At 35.1% G+C, this 19,275-nt stretch overlaps 1 protein-coding gene across 3 annotated transcripts in view; it reads left to right on the top strand.

Annotated features, from left to right (window-relative positions):
* Window positions 1-19,275, top strand: part of PRKG1 (protein kinase, cGMP-dependent, type I) — a 1,208,869-nt gene that overhangs the window by 1,181,630 nt on the left and 7,964 nt on the right. For all 3 annotated transcript variants that reach the window (XM_004680887.2, XM_004680888.2, XM_012723496.1), the window contains exons 12-16: window positions 1,013-1,102; window positions 7,903-8,044; window positions 8,717-8,880; window positions 18,638-18,760; window positions 18,840-18,902. In XM_004680887.2, the coding sequence (XP_004680944.1) occupies window positions 1,013-1,102; window positions 7,903-8,044; window positions 8,717-8,880; window positions 18,638-18,760; window positions 18,840-18,902 (582 nt within the window). The remainder of the gene's footprint in view (window positions 1-1,012; window positions 1,103-7,902; window positions 8,045-8,716; window positions 8,881-18,637; window positions 18,761-18,839; window positions 18,903-19,275) is intronic.

Genomic DNA, 19,275 nt, shown 5'->3' with positions numbered 1-19,275 from the left:
TGTGGGGTAAAACGGCTCCTGCAGCCCTCGGAATTTCCAGGGGTCCGGGGTTTTCCCAGGAGTTCCCTTCTGGGAACTCCCCAATCTCTGATTCCCTCTAATGTATCTACCTTCTAGTGAGTCCAGGGTGTTTTCGTTTGGGTGAAATCTTGTAGTAAGTGAGTCTATATTCCGTTTTCAGTCCTCAATTCCTATGCAGGATTGGAAGTGGTGATCTCAGCGTCTTTACTCAGCTGCCATCTTCCGGAAGTCTCCTGTATTATTATTTTTAAAAAAATAATAATATTTTTTTAATATTTAAAAAAAAAAAATAATGAATATTCCAATTCATAATCTTGAGAGCACTGATAAGAGGATAATAGGAAGTGTTGCATATGCAACATAATTAAAATTTTTTTTTTTTTTTTTTTTTTGGTAAGTGAATTAGTATTTCCTGGAACACAATTTTGTTTTTCCAGATGAGGTTATTAGAGTTCCTAATATTTTTTTAATATTTAAAAAGTGAAATAAATGAATATTCCAATTCATAATCTTGAGAGCACTGATAAGAGGATAATAGGAAGTGTTGCATATGCAACAGCTTTGCTGCTTAATTTGCCAGTGACATACTAAAATCAGGACATAATATGAAATTCTGTGAACAGCATGCAAATGTCATACATGTCTGTCTTTATAGCACAATCTTGCTGGGTAGATCATAAACCTGGCGTGTTTATGACAATAGCATTTAGGAGTCCATGTCTGAAACACCAACCAAATTAAAAGAGGAGCAATTCCAAGTAGTGCTCTTGGTATAGGAACATTTTGATTAATCCATTTCAAAGACAATACTAACCTGTATGTCTCTTACTTATGAGACATTATCTCCTTTTCTGTGTTTCTAAATTTAGGCTTCTTTTAATAAAATGTCCAGTTTGGCAAATCAAGAATAAGACTGCAATCTGTGACAATTAGACTGTGTATGTATTTTCAAAGACAATAATGTTTATAACCATTTTTTTCTTATTTGCAGACTATACAGAACATTTAAAGACAGCAAATACTTATATATGTTGATGGAAGCCTGCCTAGGTGGAGAGCTATGGACCATTCTCAGGGATAGGTAGGATTTCTATCATGTCTCTAGAATCATTAACTGACTATAATAGTCTCTAAGAATAATTATTGTAAAGCATAAAAATCATTTATATTTTGGCCCTCCCTGGTGGTGCAGCGGGTTAAAGCACAGCACTGAGAATCTAAAGCCACTTCCGCATGAGTTCGATTCCCGCCTGCCCCGGAGGTGACCACATGGCATGGCAGACCTCTCCTGACCCGCCCGCTGCTCCCCTCAGCAGTGTACTTCGTCGATCTGCCTGTTCTGTTCCCCACTCTGTCTCTGGTGAAGCCTCTCGCCGCCCCTGAGCCTCTGGCCTGTACCCCAGTTCTGTATGCACAAATAAATCCTTAAAAAAAATTTATATTTTATATGTGCTCATATTTCCTTTTTTTTTTTTTTAATTTTTGCATAGAAGAGTGGGGTATAGGCCACAGGTATCTATGGGGGGAGGGTGACAGGGTTCACCAGAGACAGAGTAGGGAGAACAAGAAGTAGATTTACTAAAATACTGCTAAGGGGAGCAGCGGTGAAACAGAGGTCTGCTGCACCATATGTGGGTCCAATTCAGGCCGTTGTGGCAATTGCACTGAAACTTATAAGTCCTAGGCCACCAGGAAGGCCTGTATACTTATATTTCTAAATTTACAGTAAATATGTGACAGAATCTACTATATATACACATTACTCTAAATATGACCCTCATTCCATAGCTAATGTAAATAAAGGTTTTCTGCTCATAGTTTAACTTGAAAATAAGAATCAAAACTATATACCTAGAGTTCAATCCATTGCTTTACCTTGAAGTGAATTACAGTCATTTTATGGTTATAATCTACATTAACTCTCAGTGCATTCTGCAGCGGGCAGCCTGCCTTTCCTGACACTGATCATTTTTTCCAAAGCAAACTTTCCTCTACCTCTCCATTGCTTTTGGTTTCCAAATTAACAAAAGTTTCCAGTCATTCCTTTTGGACATTAGTTGTTTTTACCAAAAATTATCCATTTATAAACAGTATTTCATGCAACCAATCTAATTTAGGTTTACTTCATTTTGCCTTTTCAGGGCAAGGAAAATTGCTGTTGTTAGTACTTATTTGCTTCTTTTAATTATGCAAAATCAATTCTGTCTCCTACTAATGCAGCTAGCAAATTACTGTTCTATCAAATGTATTCTATAGCATGCCCCAAGAGAATATTACCAACCATAAATGTGACCTTTAAACAAAAAAGTTTCACAATTTTCTTTCCTTGTGAATGATCTCATACCATTACATCTTTGGTCCTTTGAACATACACCTTTACACATCTTTTTTCATGTTTGTTCCAATTCCAACCTTCCAGTTCTCTCTCACTGGTTAACATCTTTCTGAAATCGTACAGATAGCCTTGATGTTCCCAGACTCTCATGCAATATTTTTTTATAGGTGTTTCATTCCCATTGCCTTACTTGTATATATAAAGAAGTGAATTTCTTTGTATCATATTGTGTTCTATCATATTAACCTTTAGTTTCATTTATTAATTTTAAGGCAAATCAGCATTCAAGTTGATGCATCATATTGGTATTAAGGGTCAAAGTTACTATCTGTATTAAACTATTAAAATCATAGCATAGTACTATTTAATATTGAGTATAGATTCTACCTCAGGTATTGTGACAGGGGCTGGGATGAGTGAGAAATAAAGAGGGATCCCAAGTCTTCATAACTTAGGGGCTGTTATACAGGTTAAAATTTTCATTTGAGTTAGTGATCCTAATGTGATTTCTAATAATAGTGATTCTAATGTGATCCTAATGTGTCTTATTTTTGGCCTGCCCTTTCAGCTCACTGACTTGAGAGCTCTCCCTTACTAGAGCAGGGGAAGATTTATGACAATAATGACACAATAGTGAAGATAAAAATCAACTTAAATTCTATTCCTGAGGCATCAAACATATAAAGGCATTAGTTTAACACTTTGAACATTCAATATTTCAAATATCAATATTACCTAACATTTTGAAATATTAAAGTATGAAAATATTATTTCTAATTTCTCCCTGTTTATTAGATTCTGCATTTTTTTTTTTTTTTTTTTGGTTCCTAATGCCATTCAAGGCCTCTGAGTGCACTGTCTTTTGGTTTTCAAGGACAGACAAGGGTTGATATGAAGAAAGCTTCTACTGGGAGGAGTAGATGGAGGGAGCTACCAGTGGACAGCCCTTCTTCATCTACTAAGCTGCTTTCAGATCCTTTCCTTATTTCTCCTTTTTAAGCATCCTTGGGTTTGGTGTACATAGTTGACAAGCCTCCCTGCCAATGCACTTATTAATCCACAAAAGGAATTTATTTGTGGAAGTAGCAGCTACCTTATCCTACTCACGCTGAAGTCTCAACTTTAATAACAATGGCATTATCATATATAAAATCACATTAGAATCATTATCCTTTGGCAACTTTCTTACATATGTGCATAACCTTATCGCCTTTATTTTAAGAGATTATTTTTCCTACTCAATAAATGGCTGAGAGAAAAGCAAAGTTTTGGACATCTAAACTATTGTTGACATCGACACAAACTAGCTTTCTTGCGGCTTGTTTACATTGGAGCTGAAACGCCTAAAATTGAAAGATACAAAAGATGTCAAAAGAAAAAGGAAAGTAATTCTGGTGTTAGTCAGTTTATATAGTTAAAACCAACCATATTGTTCAATTCATTCAAATTTCCTCATATCCCAGGAAAGCAGCAGTAGGAGAGAAACTATTCTGAAAGCATAAAGGAAATTTGGGTTGATTTGGAGAAAGGCATGTGTGACTTTCATTCTTAACTGACATGGTAATACCTCTGAGCCCCAGGAATTTAGTGCAAGAGGAATCACACTGGTAGACATCTGCCACTCACCCCTCATTGAGATGACCATTTCTCAGTGCTTTCTTAGCTTCAGCATAGAAAGGCAATGGAGACCAGTTTTAACTTCTAGACACAAATAATTGAAATGGCACCATATTTAAAAACAGGACTATAAATACTTTCTTCTTGAGATATGAATGATAGCTCTGAAAAGTTCAGTATTACATACCCCTTGGTATATTCTATATTAGCTATTATATTTTTTTCTTCTAGTTTATGAAATTTTGTTTTCTACAAATTCTGTAACATTATTTGGAATCTGTTGGCACAAAAATATCATTCATATTTCCTTCACTTTGAAACTGTCTTGGAAATGTAAGTGGTTCATATGTATTAAAATTAGCATGTTAGGTATTCCATGTTATCAGTATTTTATACATCTTCAATTGTAAAATTTGACATTTCAGCTATAAAATTTAACATTTCAACTACTTAATTTGAATTTTAATGTACATTTTTCCCTATAAAATATATTAAATGATTACTTCAGAACCATAATTTTCAAGTCACACACACTTATGTCATCATGTGTATTTCCAGATTTGTTTTATAAACCAGCAAATTACTTTCTACTACGTCCCAGATATTTTGTGGAGTGTAACTAAGCTTCAACTTAGATAACCAAACAAATGGTATAGGTGCAAAGTATATCAGAGCAGATAAACTTGTTTTCATAATTTAGCTATCCTTACTTTACATTTGGAAAAATCCTGCACAAGTTGCAACATATTCAGTTTTTTAGTCACTAATGATTGCTGTTACTGCAACAAGAGGCAAATTGTTATTGGCATTTTGTCAATTCAGGACTAAGTTTATAATATGGTGATTAAACATTTGTGATTAATTTTCAATCTCAGTCTACTGTAAAAATATTTTTAAAATATGCATAACCTTATCAATTGCTCAGTCATATTGCTGCTATCTACTGCCATCTAGCTAAAATTAAACTGTCCATCCCCAGCGTTGAAATACACAACTTTGAAAGCATAAATCATTATTTCAAAGAGCTATATAAGGTAGCAATTCATTTCTTTAAGCAACTTGGTATAACAAGCTTTCATTTTTGTTTTAGATCAAATTTCCATTGCCATTTTCAATTTTCATCGTAATTTTTCATTTTCACTCACATCAGTGCTATGCCTTGTGATTGATTTTAGCATCCACAAATTATTGCCAGTTAACATAGGGTATACTTGTTTTGTGTTGATTTGTCACATAACATGAAAAAGAAAACTTGAAACAGTTTCTTTTTTTTAAGTTAGTTATAAATATGTATATGGAGAGCAAAGACATTCAAGCTAGATCAGCTGAAAGAATGGAAACCTGCCATGTAGCACTTTACCAATTCCACAATGGCTTAGGACCAGAGACACCTTGAAATAAAGAGAACTATCAAGACTCAAAATTCTGCAATTTATGGTCAATTCACTTTCATGAGTGAAATAAAAGACCCTCAAACATTTGTGAGAAGCTTGGTGAATGTGTAAACAGAGAATAGTACAATAATTTTCAGAATCAACTCAAGACAGTCTTGGCAGTGAGAGGTGGTGAATATTTCATTATCAGTGATCAAGTGTTTCAGATTCCTTTGGGTTAAGACACTTTGGGCTATCCTGTGTCAGTCAGGTCTCCCAGGAATAAGACACAGTGGCAAAAGGAGTGTTTTCATGCTCAATTACAATGGCTATTTATTGAGTAGCAGTGTGCAGTCACTTACTCTCAACACACAAATCAACTTTTGAACCCTCATAGCCACCCAATGAGATAATTTGTTATAAGAAACATTTTGCACATGAGATTACTGAGACCCAGAGAAATACAGTTCCTCAAGATTAAAGGGTAAATGAAACCCAGAGTTGAGCCCAACATTCTTGCTTTCACAGTCCATAGTTCTAGTCTGTAACTTCCTTGGGTGAATTTTGATTTTGTATTAGGAATTTTTTCATCTTCCTGCTAATAACTATTGAGAAAATAATTATTAATACCATTCAGTAGAGATTTCCTAAGAAACTGATCTCTCACATAAGTGTTTACTCTCCAGACAACATTAGTGATCAGATGTGCCCATCTGATCTACTAACAACTGAATTTCAGGAAACATATTGCCCAAAGGCATAACTATAGAAAAAATCTACTTTTCCAATAGTAATCAAGAATTTGTAGGCTTTCAAAGAGGTTCATAAAAATCACAGTTAGACAATCCTGCTACAATAAAAGTTAGAGCAATGCATGTAATGTGATGTGAAATAAGATTCTATCCCATGTGTGTTTGTTTTGGTTTGTATGTACATCGTTTGCTTTGTAATGTTCTCCTTTGAGGAGGGATTGACATCATGTTCAGCCCTTAACGTAATTAAAGTAGTGAGTTAATTATTTAAACATGGATGAGTGCTATTTAAGGAAAGTAATTTCTTCACTGCTTTTAGTAGACATACTTAAGAGCAAAGAAGAAATGATCTTCAAGTCCTGTTTTAATCTCTTTCCCTATACACAAAATTATATTAGCTCTGAAAAGATAACTTCATGAGAGCACACAATTGCAACATAGGCATAGCATTTATTTCCTAATATAGATTCACTTCTTATAGCTACTTTTTTCTTATCATTATAAATGTGCAATTGTTTCATTAATCTATTACTAAAAAGATAATAGAATCTTGGTAATTATAGTTATATTCTAATCTCTGAAATTATAGATATCATCATGCCTCAATTGTATTTCAAATTTTTTTGGGAAGAGCTAGTTAATTCAGTAACACACAGATAACATATTAGTAATCCTGAAATGCAGTGGTACAGTCTTAAATGGAGGTGATAACTTTCTAGCAGACACAGTATATATATCTAAATAGTTACTTAAATGGTGGCTTCTATAGCCTTAATTGTTTATTTTTGTAAAGTCACAATCATGCTCCATCTCCCAATTTCTTAAACTTTGTTCCTTAATAATCAAAAATCTGGCATTGGATCTCTTGTCAAAGTGATTTAAGTGGCTACAACTTGTTGAAGGTTATCCCAAACCACCTTTGTGCTTCTCTCTGGAGTACATCACCTCAAAAGTAATTGTTCACACTAATATTTTTGAATTATAACAAGATGTTTAACTTGTGTTTGCTACTTGAGAAAGAGGAGAAGTTATCTTTTAAGAAGTTGTGCAGAAATAAGTGAAAAGGTCTACCCTTGAACCAAGGAGTTAACCTTCAATGCCAAGATGTCTTCATTATTGTTATCTCATTAAATAGAGAGACACAGCAAATACTTTCTTGAAAAAATCATAAAGTTTGTTAATTAGTTTTCCCTTCCAATTACCTTTATATACTTATATTTCAGCTCCATCTTTTCTAATAGAAGGCAGTAGGGTAGGAACTAGGTATTGTTGATCTTGTTATCAGAAATTTCAAAAAACGACTTCGCTTCATTATCATTGCAGCTCCTTTCCAAAGTAGATCTTTGAAAGTATTAACTTTTCTTCACAAGTTCACATGCCATGTCTATATAATTTAGTAAGTTACAATTTAACCCATATTTATTTCTTAAAGCAAACCCTTGGCAGACCATCTCTAAAGCAGGGTTTGTCTCTCTCCTGTTGACTATACCGGTGCCCTTTTTAGACTTCAGTGGGTATTGGGAGGAAGTCATCAGATACATACAAAATGAGGTGTAACTGTACTTTGTAATCACTTCCAGGAATTTAGTTTTAACTCATTCATTCATAAGAATGACTGCATTACAGAGAACAAATGCAATAGATAGCAAAGGACACAATAGCAATTCTATGACATTTGGTCAGTAGCATTTTGATGTCTAGGGCTAAATGTTGGTACAGGAATACAGTAAAATAAGACAAAAGAAAAACTGTACTAGAGGTACTAATTTCTTATATATGTTTCATTCCATTTTCTGTATCTCAGAGGTTCGTTTGAAGATTCTACAACCAGATTTTACACAGCATGCGTGGTAGAAGCTTTTGCTTATCTGCATTCCAAAGGAATCATTTACAGGGACCTCAAACCAGAAAATCTCATCTTAGATCACCGAGGTTATGCCAAACTGGTCAGTGCATTTCCTACATGGTTTTTGCCTTGTGCTTTTAAAATACTGGTTTATAAGACTCTATTTGCTATCATGGAAGGCTGATTTTCTTTTTATGTTTTATAACTGTTCTTAAAAGCAGCTTTAATAGTTTTTCTTTTCAACTATTCTTTCAAATTATGCAAATGGTAAGAGAACTTAAATCGGCTAAATTTTTAATTAATATTGGGGCAAAATGTGCTTAGGTAGATTCATGCTTTCTTGCATGTGTTCAGAGACCTATTCAGAGTTTCACAGTTCTTTTTTAAAATCAGCTTTCTGCCATGCTAAGGGACTGTGTATTTAGTGTGGAAAATCATGACTATTTTTAATGTCTTATATTTAATAGAATTCTAATGGGAAAGAAATTATTTCTGCAGACAGTGCTGCCCCAGTAATGTTAAGAATAATAATAGTGAAAATAATAATAAAAACTGGTCATCCTGTACTTGGGTGTCAGTTTTTTTCGATTGAATTGGAGTCTGATCAGGGAGGCTTTGTTTACTTGCCATATAGATGATTTCATTTTAAAGACAGGATTATAAGCATCTGGTTTTACTATACTGTTATTGTCATCAGTGCACTTCAGTGAAATAACTTACTACTTTCAAAGTTAATCATAAATGCCTCTAAATGTGTTTTTCTCTTTGTAAGGTTGATTTTGGCTTTGCAAAGAAAATAGGATTTGGAAAGAAAACATGGACTTTCTGTGGAACTCCAGAGTATGTTGCTCCCGAGATCATCCTGAACAAAGGTCATGACATTTCAGCAGACTATTGGTCACTGGGAATCCTAATGTATGAACTTCTGACTGGCAGGTATGAGCATTGATAGACAACTCATGACAAAAATAGACCAACAACCATCTACACCCTACATCCTTTGTCACTCTGATTACATTACATTTTACCAGCCTTGTCACCATGCTTTGATTAGTTATGCGAAGGCCATAAAACAGCATCTAAAATAGATCAGGTGAGGGCAAATGCTCAGCATCAGGGCTTGGTCTCATATTTGATAATTCTTTAAACATGTGAATGTGGAATGATGCAGTACCTTCCTGTGACAACTGATCCTAGTGGTTTATCCAGGAATGTAACAAAGGAGATGAAGGTCAAAGTAAGGAAAGTCTACACAGCTCTTTACTAAAAAATTAAAGGTTATACAGAACTAAAACTGACAATATTAATTCTTCGACTAACTTCTTTCTACACCTGTTATTTAATTCCTGGAGTATCAAGCATAACACATTAATATCTTATTCTTAAAAATTGGCACATATAAACTGGAAATTATTTATAGAAGAAGAAATAGTAGCAATTCTTACATCTAAATGAAATGTTAATGTTTTGAAGGTTTGTCATACAACCATATTGTAGTCATCAACAACTGAAAATAAGATTACAAAATCCTCAAGGAATACGAAAACAAATGTACTAACATGCTATACACTAAAGCCAACCAGTAATAGGCTCTTTATGATCTGTGGGTTCAAAAGAAGGCTGGGTTTGTGTAGAGAGGCTTTTGAAGAAGACTGCAGCTGGGTCTTCAAAGAATAGAGCTTGCATGTAGAGCACAGGGACAGGGCAACGTAGGCACACAGCCAGTTTATAGGGACAGTAGTTGGCAAGACATGGAGAAGATTTATACGCAGAATAATGGGGAAGCAGTAAGAGTCATCTTTTCAGGATCATAATTGTTACATTTGAGTGTCTGAACTTCATCTAGAGAGGAATCATTGTATGTGATCTGACAAAGGAGCGACATGTCAAGGGGTGGAAAAAACAAAGGAACCAAACAAACACAAGGGGGAATTGGAAGAATGATTAAATAGTTTAATACCATTCCAGTAATTCACATCTAGACAAATGAGAGCCAACCATAGGCTAGGGGAAGTAGGGAAGAAAAGCTAAGATAGGCTCTGAAACAGTTCCTTCAGAGAAATCAACAGTCACCACAATGACAATAAGATGAAGATTTAGGCTTTTAGCTTCACAGACCTATGAGGACTCAGTGAATCTATGAAGCACTGAGACGAGTACCTAGCACTTTAGAAGCATTTATGAATTCTAACTACTGCCACCATCACTGCCAGAAATAATTCTGCTTTGCTTTTTACTTTATTTGCGGACATTCTCACCTTTTTTCTGGTGACTTATATGCTGATTGGAATAAACTGTGACCTAGTGAAGTTTTGTTCAATATTCCTCCTGTACATGGAGGTAAATGATTTGAAATGTTTAAATACTTAGGTAAACATGTAAGAATGTAAAACATTTGGGCACTAGAAAATTTCACTGTGTATATATGAATGAATAAATAGGTAGATAGCCTTTCCAGTATTCGTAGAAACCAATCATATATGAAAGAAAACTCAATGTTAGTTATTTATTGAAGAATTAAAATATAAACCTTCTTACCTAAACTAAAACATTGACAGTATTAACTCTTCTGAATTAATTTTTTTCTACAACCACTATTTATTCCTGGAGTAATAAGCACAATGCATTAATAACTTGTTCTTAAAAACTGACCCACTGAACTGTCAAGAAGCTCTCAAGAGACTTAATACTTTAAAACAGGAAATATCAAATATCATAGGCCAGAATCTGACTACAGTGTAATAATACAAGGGGAAATTGATACACAAGATATACAAAAATAAGTTTATGCACTTGAAAATTAAAACACAGGGTCATAGAAGTTACAGATTAACTGAACAATAATAAGAATAAAACACTATAAATCACAGTTTATATAGTTGGATCATAACTTATTACCCATTTCAAAAAAATAAAAGGAGAGCATGACTACTTCCCATAACATAATCTTTACTTTTTTTTTTTTTACCTTCCTCTACCCAGTGGGAAGGGTGTGAAATGTAAAAATAAAGCATGTAATCTTTGCTTACCATGAAACTATCACTAATCACACATGCCAAACACTGAAGTGTGGAATATAACTAGAAATACTAGTCAGTTTATTAGGACCACAGTTTAAAGGTCACATGTAATAACCTTTGTTTGAAATAAAATATAGAGAAATGGCTGGACCTTAGAAAAGCAAAAAAAAAAAAAAAAAAATGACATAGAGACCCACTGAAGTATTAGAGAATGATAGAGGAACTGAAGTGGGCCTCACTCAGATATAGTAATTCTGCCTCTTAAGGCCCATAGTGTTGGCCAGTAAAGTGGTAAAACAACAAAAGGGATAGTGCAATGATAGAAAAATGACTGGGTTAGTGGTAGGACTTTCATATGAGCCTGTAGGACCTCCACAATGGCAGAAGTTGAGGGTACATGAAATTACCTGGTGAGAGATTTCATAAGGCAACAAATCCTATTGAAGGCTGCTGAATTCTCTAGTTTCCTTCCATCCAATCTTCCTTATTCTATACTTTATAGTAGCTAGCGCTACTTAAGGATAAAGTAGTCATCAGAAACGGCTCAACGGCACCCATTCTGTAACCCTCTCACAACCTCTGCCCCTTCTCCACACACCAACTCCTTCCTTACTTCAAGGATTCATAGATCCCCACCTGACTGCAGAAAATACTAGCTCCTCTCCAGTTTCAGTTTTAAATTCCCATCTGCTCCATCTGTAGGGCTTCCCCTGGTGACTTCCATTGACTGAAATGAGCTTACAACATAAATTAGACAAGGATGTTTGAAGAAAGAAATTCAGTATATATTACTGAAGAATTTTTAGTGCCTACAATACACATTCAAAATAATTACTGAATGTATATAAATAAATTCCCTTTTCTACTGGTAGTCATCTTATAATTATGAGGGGAGATGGCTTTAACATGTAGCCAACACAGCATGGCAGAACAAAAATCTGCAAAGAACCACTGATCCTTTGAGATATAAAGTTTATACTGCCTCTTGACTGTCAATAATGTCCTTATTGTTGTGATCAATTTGAGTTGATTGTTAATTTCAACTGAAATTGCATAGTAGAGAGTAGCTAAAAAGCACATAAGGAAATTAATCAAACATAGGAACATTTAAGACAGAATATTATCCATATTTTCTGTGAAGCCATGGAAAGCATGATCTCTTCATACACTGAAACTAAAGACACTGTTAAAATAAATACAGAGAATTGCAAAGATATCCCATGATCAGGGACTTGAAAAGTAAGCATTATGAAGATAGTCAAATTACCAAAAGCATTTTACAGATTCAAACAATACCTATCAAAAGCCAAGTGATATTTTCCAAAGAACTAGAATAATTATAAAACTTTATGGAACTACAAATGTTCCTCAATAGCCAAAGAAAATGGGAGGAAGAAAAAAAAATGAAGGTATTATGCAGTCTGACTTCAAACTATATGACAGAGTAAGTGTTCCAATACCATACTGTTCTGAGTACATCAATGGAATAGAATCTGAGCCCAGGTATGTAGGCCCACATATATATATATAAAGACAATCTATGACAGAATGGAGAAAAGAAAGCCTTCTCAACAAATGGTGCTGAGAAAGTACAAAGGTCACATGCAAAAAACAGAGGGAAACAAAAAGCTTCTCACTTAATGCCATGTACAAAAATTCACAATGGCTGAAAGACTTGGATATAAGACCTGAAACCACATAATGCATAGAAGAAAATATAGAGATACATTCTACACATTAACTTCAGGGATATATTTAGATATGCAACTCTAGAGGAAGGGAAAGAAAAGACAAAAATAAACAAATGGATTACATCAAAATAAAATGGTTTGCAGAGTGAATCAAACCACCACAAAACCAAAAAGGCAGCCTAAAGCCTGGGTGAAGATATTTGTACAACACATGTCCAACAAGGGGCTTTTTGGAAATGAAAAAAAGAATGAAGAGTTCCTATAAACAAGCAACAATTACTGGCAACACAATCAAAATTGGACAAAAAAAATTAATACAAATTCCTCAAATAAAGACATACCAATGATCTACTAACATAGAAAAATGTTCAATATGACTTATAAGAGAAATAAATGCAAATAAAAACTATAGAAAATTATCCTTACACTTGTAAGAATGTATGATGTAGCAATGCCACTTCTAGATATTTATCCTAAGAATATGAAGACACGAATACAAGAATATTTATGAATCCCTGTGTTCATAGCAACATTAGTCACAACAGCAAAGACATGGATTCAATCTAAATGTCCACTAACAAGCAACTCATGTGAAGAAATTATGATAAATATAATCAATGGGCTACTACGTATCTATTTAAAAAGAGAAATAGTGCCCTTTGAGACACTGTGGAGGGGTCTGCTTAGTGAATGACAATTACCAGATTGTCTCATTGTGGAATATAAATAACCAAATAAAAGAAACTGGCAGAACTCACACATTAGCTCTTAGCTTCTGAAACTATGGTCGTTATCAGCGGGTGGACAGGGAGAAGCATAGAGAGGGGTAATGTGATAGGGTGGAGGGCAAGTGTTCTTTATAAGCAATAGAAAATAATGGCAACTGGAAAGCCAACCTGGAAAAGACACTGACATGGGGAAATCCTGGAAAAGAGGACATAGAAGTCAAAGAAAATGGAAAAAAAATCAGTTATTCTCTTCATGTATATATTTGAAAAGAATCTCACAAAGCGGACAGAAAAATAAAGGGAGAGAATCTCACAAAGGGGATCGAAAATTGTGACCTAAAAACCTGATTTAAAATATCCTTTTGATTAGTATTATTTTGGCAAAACTAAGAGTAGTAACACCACATTTGTACTATTATAATTAACTCCTTCAGTATCTAAGCCCAGGAAAGGATGTTATGTATAGTTTTGAGGGAAAGGATGATTAGAGTTTATCTCAACCTTCTCCTTCACATCTTCAATGCAAAAGTTTAATTTATCAAGAACTATATTGTTCTGAGAAAAACACAGTGTAGAATACAAGTAATTTATACCAAGTTAGGCTGTTCTTAAAGCATAAAAACAACATATAAAGTTTGTGGCCCTGGCCTCTCTTCAAAATATGACTGTGTGACAAATTTAAAAATGTTTAGGGCCCTCCCTGGTGGCGCAGCAAGTTAAAGCACAGCACTGAGAAGCTAAAGCCACTTCTGCATGAGTTCGATTCCCGCCTGCCCCAGAGGTGACCACATGTCGTGGCAGACCTCTCCTGACCAGCCCGCTGCTCCCCTCAGCAGTGTACTTCGTTGATCTGCCTGTTCTGCTCCTCACTCTGTTTCTGGTGAAGTCTCTCACCGACCCTGAGCCTCTGGCCTGTACCCCAGTTCTATATGAATAAATAAATAAATAAATCTTTAAAAAAAACAAAACAAAAAAAATGTTTAACTACTTATAATTAATGATAACATATAGAGAAAGTATTTATTATAGAAAATAGGGATAAGTAGATACCATCATACCCTCAACATCAGCAAATTTGCTTTTCCCTAATTGAAGCAACTCATTGTTTATAGCCTGCTTGCTAGAGAAGTAATTTGAAATGCTATTAACAAATATAATGGACAAATAACAATGACCCATAAGATTTCCCCCCTAAAATGCATGAATCCAGCATAAGTGGAATAATTAATTTCCAAAGAAATCACTTGTCAAAATATATCATATTTTCTGCTCTGAATTGACAAAATTGATTGAGGAACTAATGTTTGTCATCTTATACTCCATGAGAGTAGTTCAAAGCCATGTGTCAAGGATGGGTAGGTAAATGATTAACAGATCTGGTTCAAGAGGACTACAGTGTTACATTCTTCTAAGAAAGAAGGATGGGGCTCTCCCTGGTGTTGCAGCAGATTGAAGCACAGCACTATGAAGTTATGGCACACACTGCAGCTCAAGTTCAATCCCCAGCCAGGGAGGAGATCCACATGGTGTGGAAGACCTCTCCTGACGCGCCTGCTGCTCTCCTCAGCAGTGTACTTCATCAATCTGCCTGTTCTGCTCCCCATTCTGACTCTGGTGAACCCTCTCACCTCCACACCTATGGCCTGTTCCCCAGTTCTGTATGCATAAATAAATATTTAGGCTAAAAAATAGAGGGTGACTGTGGGGTAGGTCATCATCCACTGAGGACTGATGGGTGGGGAGATTGTAAAAGCACTATACTCTGGCAGCATTAGTTCACCAATATTGACTGGCAACTAGTGAGGCATTTGGCACTCCACTAGATTCTGGGAATGTCACTGGAGAACAAAATATAATCTGGAAAGGAACACAGACCTAAAATGATCACATAATCGAAGTAATTACAGGCATTAAAAGGGTGTTACTAAGGGGTATAACATATAAAAGTTTAAATGCATGTAACAGATTGTTACTACATGATATTTGGATAGGTTATGTGATCAGCTACATTAGGTATCAGAGTGACTTGTTAATTTCTGTTAGAGTAAAGCAGGACTACCATGTATGAAGGGAAAAGAGCACAAACATTTAACTGCTATAGAACTGAAAGTCACAATTATCCAATGTGTTCACAATTTTTTGCTAAGTTACCAAATAGTCCCCCACAACTTGCTTTTTAATAGTCTTGTCAATTTTTCTGCTAAAATAGCATGAAGTTTTAAGAAAATTAGGAGTTGCAGGGCAGAAACTAATTTTACAGATAATAGGTGATACCAAAAGTCTTCTCTTGGCAGGACCAATTCTACCTTAGAAGTCTTTAGAGTATCTATGTAGTTGCTTGCACTCTGGCATCCCTGTATCAGAGATCATCAGGAATAAGTTAGAACACAGATCTAGATGGTTGGATACAAACCAAAGGAAAACAAGTAACTGTTTCCTTCTCAGAAAAACTCACATGAGGAAACCAGTGAGGGGCTGAGAAATACTGAGCAGTCAATGACTGCTCAGAAACAATCAGGAGAGCATTGTACATACCACATAGATGACAGTGTACAAGTTGATAAAATTAGCAACAGACAGCTTATTTGCATTTTTACTATTTTTGTTGTCTTCTAAGTTGTTTCCAAAGCAAGAACAAAGAAACCCAACTGCTTCTTATGGACATGTTGGGTTTTCATTCACCAGTGTTAAACCCCAGGATATGATCAAGCAGGACTGTGATCAAGCAGGACTCCCTCCAGGCATGAGTCCTTGGCTCAAAAGAGTTAGTACAGGGAAACATGGAAAACACACAGGAACCTTTCTTTGGAAATGAGCTGTGATGAGAAGGACCTGCAAGAACATCACTGTCTCTTCCCTGAACCTTGCCCTCCCATTTCTGAACACAAATCAGAAAGTAAACTCCCTCAAAGATACAGATAACAAGTCCAAACAGCAAAAACACATGCTTCTAATGCATTATGTATTCAGATATTCTGAGTTTAATTTGGCTGCTCGATGAGCTTATGGGTACATTCACCTCTATAGCCAGGGAGCCCCTTTGCACTCTGTTCATTGTTGCATGTTGAGCCACTGAGAGCTGGAAAGGGTGCAAGAACCCTGAGATCATCTGGAAATGCTTCCCCAGGATGGCAGTTTCAGAATGAGATCTTACAAAAAGATGACACCTAATTCCCCCAGGTGTTCCTCAATCATTGTATAGGGTGTCAGAGGAACATTTTGACTTGTGACCTTGCTTAGTCCACCTTCCAAGAGGAGTTCCCAGACATTTTCAGATTTGTAAATCCCTAGGTCACATAAGGTTCCACCCTATGAAGAGTTTTTATGTTTGAGGGTCCACTTTGACAATGACATCCCTGAAAATCTTTTTCAAATGATGTCTTAAAATGGTCCTTCACATCAGTAAATTTACCCCATTGATCCTTTTTGAACATATACCAATAGTCAAGCAATGTTTATCTGTCACTTTCAAACCCTGTGTTTCACTGTAGTTATTTGAGGTACACACGGGCAAGTTGTTGCTTCTAGAATTGTTCACTCTAGATGCTTATACCTGAGCTATTTTCCTTTACTCTGCAAATTCTTATCCAAAAGGCGCCTGGTTTGCCTGGTGACTTTAAGACCAGATAAGCCTTCTCTTTTTTCAAGAGATTTTCTGGAAGTAAAGTGATCTTTTATTTTTTGCTATTGCTTGTCATTTTCCCCAACATTGCAGCTACTGCTCACCCACAATTTATTTTAGTAGCTGTCAAAGGTCTTTGAGAACTCAGGAAAATAATAGAAGACACAACAGCCAAAGGCCTCCTCACTTGAAAGTTGGAACCTAGGTATTTTCCCTCTGGCTCCAGATAGTTAAGAAAATATACTGATAGACTGTGTGTGGGGGGGAAGTATTAAGACTATTCTCATTAAAAAAACAAAAACAAAAAAAAAAATCTGTTTCTACTCTTAAATTGAATGACCTTCAAAATTTCTAGGACAAGTAAGGAAGAAAAAAATCCCACTGATGTTGAAGTCTTTTACTTACATTGTAAATTGAAAAGCAGTATTTTTTGCTATTTTTTTAATGTATAAACAATGTTAGGAAATTCCCCTGACAAGTTGGTGTCCAGGGATTATGAAAACTCTCCTCTTCAAGCAGTTTTGAATGAATAAAATCAGCAAATTCAGGTTGGAATTTGAAATTACAAACTTGTGATGTGTGCAGGGAAAATAATTGAGGACTTTAATATTTAAAGCGTCATGAAGTTAAAATAAGGATGATAGAGAAGGCTTATCTATCAACCTAGAGGACAGCTGGCATGCTTCCCAAACACCTTTACCTAATGGGAATTCTAAGTCCTAGGAAGCCAATCACAATTGGTAACTGATCGATCCAAGTTAAAGAAAAAACTGCCCAAACATTTAAACTCAAAAAGTTGAAACCAGGTGCTGAGGTTTTGGTGTTTAAAAATTTACAAAACATATGGGTTTTATAAATTCACAAAACATTTAGCCTCTTTTGCAACATTCACCTTGTATTTGTTTTCGTACAAAGATTTTTCTCTCCTACCTTTTTCTTCTAATTCAACTGTTCAGTACCTTTCTATTTCAGCTATTTTTATAAGTATTCGTTAAGACAGCACAGTAAACTTGGGACTAAGCCATAAGTATGCTCCACAATCATAAATGGAAAATTTTAGGATGTGTGTATGTATACCAGAGTATGTCTTTATTGAGGAAGCAACATAATCTCTAGGGCAAGAGTTAATAAGGAAGATATTAGCCAGAATGCCTGTAATGAAACTTACAGGTAAAATGAATAGGTGTTTCAGAAGTGGAGAAGTACTTGGAGTATCAGAGGAATAGACCCAAGTGTGCAGAGTCCCAATGAGTCAGGATGAAGATATCATGCATGGCCTCTGGTTCCGTCATTGAAGTTCTTTTAGCACATTTCACTGATTTCATACTTTATCCCAAGTGAAATCAGTAAACTCTAAGTACGAGAGTGGAACAGACAGTAGAGTGGGCTGGAGGTTCATGGGGGATTTGATGGTGGGTGTGATGTGAAACATGCATTCATAGTGGTTTGATTTTTTTTTTTAATTCCTAAGACAAATACAATATGTAAACCAATTTTACTTTATTAAACATAATTGAGAAAAAAACAATATTAATAGGAGCTTCAAACTAAGAATTAATGTAATTTATGGTTATAACGATTTAAGTTTTCTCATACAGAAAATAAAAGTAACATCACTTTTAAATTTTACAGCCCACCATTCTCAGGCCCAGATCCTATGAAAACCTATAACATCATATTGAGGGGAATTGACATGATAGAATTTCCAAAGAAGATTGCCAAAAATGCTGCTAATTTAATTAAGAAACTATGCAGGTAAGTATTTCAACTACATAACTTTTGAATGGTTTCTGTACGTTAAAAGAATTTTGATTCCTTATGATTTTTTTTAAAGGGATAATCCATCAGAAAGATTAGGAAATTTGAAAAATGGAGTAAAAGACATTCAAAAGCACAAGTAAGTCTTTTTTCCTTTTAACTTTATGTTTTAGAGTACAGACAATGGAACAACCATTTGCCAAGGGTGCTGCTTTTCAGTTAGTATAGTTTGTATAATTGATACAATCTGTCTATAGGAACATCCAAAGAAAGAAGATTAATTAGCCTTTTTACTAAAGGCCTTTGAAGATTTAGTCTCTGGGCTTCATTTCTACACACCTGATCGTGTGACATTTTAAACAGTAGATTCACTGAATTCAATTTCTCCCAACTCACACTACCAAATCCCCCTCTGTCACAAAGAAGATATGTGTATCTTTAATTCTGTGATTCTTTTCTCCATTAGCATATTGAAAACAAAAGCCTTTCAGCATAAAATGCCTCATTTCCTA

Source organism: Condylura cristata, unplaced genomic scaffold, assembly GCF_000260355.1.
Source record: "Condylura cristata isolate star-nosed mole 26May11 unplaced genomic scaffold, ConCri1.0 scaffold00011, whole genome shotgun sequence".
Taxonomy (NCBI): domain Eukaryota; kingdom Metazoa; phylum Chordata; class Mammalia; order Eulipotyphla; family Talpidae; genus Condylura; species Condylura cristata.
The sequence above is the reverse complement of the archived record's forward strand: the minus strand, read 5'-3'. Positions and strand labels throughout refer to the sequence as shown.